Source organism: Vollenhovia emeryi, unplaced genomic scaffold (assembly GCF_000949405.1).
Source record: "Vollenhovia emeryi isolate VEMERY1.0 unplaced genomic scaffold, V.emery_V1.0 DF939565.1, whole genome shotgun sequence".
NCBI lineage: Eukaryota > Metazoa > Arthropoda > Insecta > Hymenoptera > Formicidae > Vollenhovia > Vollenhovia emeryi.
The window spans coordinates 23,842-27,148 of record NW_011966801.1 but is presented as its reverse complement, the minus strand read 5'-3'; the positions used below and the strand labels follow the sequence as shown (position 1 = coordinate 27,148).

General features: G+C 48.1%; 1 protein-coding gene across 1 annotated transcript in view; it reads left to right on the top strand.

The window, feature by feature from the left end:
- The first annotated feature begins 2,533 nt into the window (after positions 1-2,533).
- LOC105557209 overlaps positions 2,534-3,307 on the top strand; it is an 8,736-nt gene continuing 7,962 nt past the window's right edge. The window contains exon 1 of the mRNA XM_012004397.1: positions 2,534-3,211. Within this exon, the coding sequence (XP_011859787.1) occupies positions 2,534-3,211 (678 nt within the window). The remainder of the gene's footprint in view (positions 3,212-3,307) is intronic.

Genomic DNA, 3,307 nt, shown 5'->3' with positions numbered 1-3,307 from the left:
TTTGAACTTTTAAAAAACCTTCATTTAACAGTTATCAACGCTTTATAAAGCTTCATTTTCGCCAGGGTACGGCCTAGCAGACGCGGCTTAGGTCGGCAGCTCCCTAGCGCTCCTAGCGGACGAAAGTGGCTGCCCGGATCCTCATTCCTTCACCGTTGCAACACTCAAATCCGCCGATACTAAGATCAACTCCTTCGCCGTTAGAACAACCACTTTCGCAGATGCAAAGATCAACTTCTTCGCCGTTACAACAATCAACTTCTTGTTTCACAGGATTAAACAGACCAAGTAAAAAGGCAAAAATCGATCCTGTAGAGGTAGCTTTCCTTCAGATGAACAGTACATTAAATACTATGGCATCTAATATATGTCAAAATAAAAAGGACAATGAGGCCGAAGATACGGACTAATTGGCAAACTTGTTACAGCGGAACTTAAGAAGACAATAGAACCGAAGAAAACTATATTGAAAAAAAAAGTTTATGCAATTTTTGTACTCGTTCAATGATGATGACGATAAATAACTTATATAACATAATATATTTTTATTATACAAGATATTATATTAATTTTATTAATATAAAATGTGTTCAATACATACAATATAGTCTATGCACGAAATAAAGTTTATTGTCAATGCAATTGTCATTGTTTATTGTCAGTTCATAATGTACTAGTGTAACTTGTTATATCGAGTATCAGGAATTTCTATAGCGCATCATTATGTTGTCCACGTCGTATGTACTCATATTGCCACGGAACCTCGCCTGCCGGTGTTAAAAAATAGGATGCAAGGGAGTTTCGCATTTCATATGCATCTGTAGCAGCTCGATGAGAACCACTTGACATGGATTGTAAATTATTATCCACTTGATCTCTCCAATCGCCAACAATAATATTTCCTTCATCACTTTCTCGATCCACATATTGACTTGGGCAATATCGTTGATTCTGTGGTAATTGCTCATCATTTTTACTTTTCAAATAATTATGTAAACACATTGCGGTTACAACTAATTTTTCAGCTACATCTGGAATTGCACATATCGATTTTCGGAATATTCTCCATCTAAACACGAGGATACCGAATGTGTTTTCAATCGTTCTTCTAGCACGCGATAGACGATAATTGAAAATTTTCTTCTCTTCATTCAGATTCCGTCCTGGATAAGGTCGCATCATGTTTGTCGACATTTGAAAAGCTTCATCGCCAACAAAATAAAAAGGTGTTTTCTTTTCAGAACCAGGTAGATGTGTCTTTCCTTTTGGAATATTAAGAGTACCTTCGTTGAGAGCCTTTCCAAACGCTGATCTAGACAATACTCCTCCATCACTTTCACTACCAAATGCACCCACATCAAACAGTGAATTTGTAATTGCTATCACAAGCAGCCATTAGCACAATGCTGAATGTCTTTTTATAATTAAAATACAGGGATCCAGAATTTGATGGTGCTTGTATAGTAATATGTTTACCGTCTATTGCACCAATACAATTTGGCATATTCCATGCTGCTAAAAAATTCCTGCTTATATGTTTCCATTCGTCTTCTGAAGGAACTTTTATATATACTCTGTTCGCGAGTTGCCCTGTGTGGCCACATGAATGTTGTTCGTGGTCTGCACGTGCCCGGTCGTCTTCCCGATCGCCCCTGTTGCCGGGTGGATTGAGCAGCCTGGGAGCACGGGGCGAGGGAGGGGGGCACGGGCGGGCTAATGAGCCGAGCTTTTCGGCCAGTAGTACGTCGTGCTATGCCTACGACACCGTATCGTCTCAGCCTGCGTCTCTCGTTGTTCGATAACGTGACATTATAATCGAGACCGAAATAAATGCGCGTTGAACCGTGAACACGTGACCAGTGAATCTTAGAGCCTTCTTCCTCTTCCCCTCATCAACCGGCCTAATTATAATTTCGTGCAAGTGGGGTCCGTTGTCGGATCGACTGGATCGACACGGACGGAACATAAAATTGGTCCTTCGAGCCGGATACGAGAACGAAGGGAAGGCTCTCGGAGCTCTAACTCTGGGGGGTAATTGCGCGACGGTGGTGCATCGAATGCAATATCTTAGTGCAGTGTATCTCTTAGTGCGTGTACGTAAGCGTGCTACGCACTATTCGTGCCTACACGTGCTCGCGCCGTGCCTCGTGCCTGATGCTCCGAGTCTCACGCGTGTTCAAACTTGCGCCTCGCGCTCCGCGCTGACGGCGCCTACAAAATTGCGCCTCGCGCTCCGCGCTTACCGCGCCTACAGACTTTCGCCTCGCGCTCCGCGCTTACCGCGCCTACAAACTCGAGCTCGCGCTCCGCGCTTACCGCGCCTACAGACTTTCGCTCCGCGCTCCGCGCTTACCGCGCCTATAGACTTCCGCCTCGCGCCCCGCGCTGACGGTGCCTACAAACCGGCGCCTCGCGCTCCGCGCTAACCGCGCCTACGACCTCGTGCTCTGCGCTCCGCGCGAGCTGCTACGACAAATCGTTGCTTCGGTCGGTGACTTTATAGACAGGCTAGCGCTCCCTAGGGTGCGATATCATGGAGTCGGCTATGAGGAAGCAACTGGCAACCAAGGGCCTCATTGACAGATTTTGGGAGAATCTAGTCAAGGTGGGCAAGGATAAAATGACGCAGTCCTACTTGAAAACCCGCCTCGCGCTACTCGAGACGTATTGGGAGCGTTTTGTGGAGGGCCACTACGCCTTGCTCGACTTCGACGACAAGGAGGCGGATAATTATGTGGCGGGCGATTGCTACTCCAAAACCGAGGAACATTATGTGGCGGTCAAGTCCCGATTGGCGTCCATGACCAACGACGAGGCTCCTGCCGGCGGGCAGGAGCCGGCGTCTGCAGCTGCCTCGGTTCTCAAGCGCATTCAATTGCCGAAGATAAGCCTGCCCACATTCTCGGGCGACCAATTAGGATGGGAGAGTTTCCGGGATCTTTTCCGTTCGCTCGTGGGTGACGTGTCGGACTTGGCTCCAGTGCAGAAGCTGCAATATTTAAAGGCAAGTTTGACGCACGAGGCGGCAGCGGCTGTCGCTAACATCGAGCTCAACGACAAGGGCTTCGATACCGCGTGGTCGGAGCTCGCGTTACGTTACGATAATCGGAGGGTCCTCTTGGCGACCCACATGCGCACTTTTCTGACAAGCGCTCCGGTCGCGCGGCCGTCGCCTGTGGAGCTCAAGCGGTTGAGCAGTTCGGCGCTGCAGGCTCGACGATCATTCGAGTCTCTCGGGCGCCCGGTCGCTCATTGGGACGATTGGTTCGTCCACGTCCTCGTGGAGAAAATGGACCCTGCCTCGCGG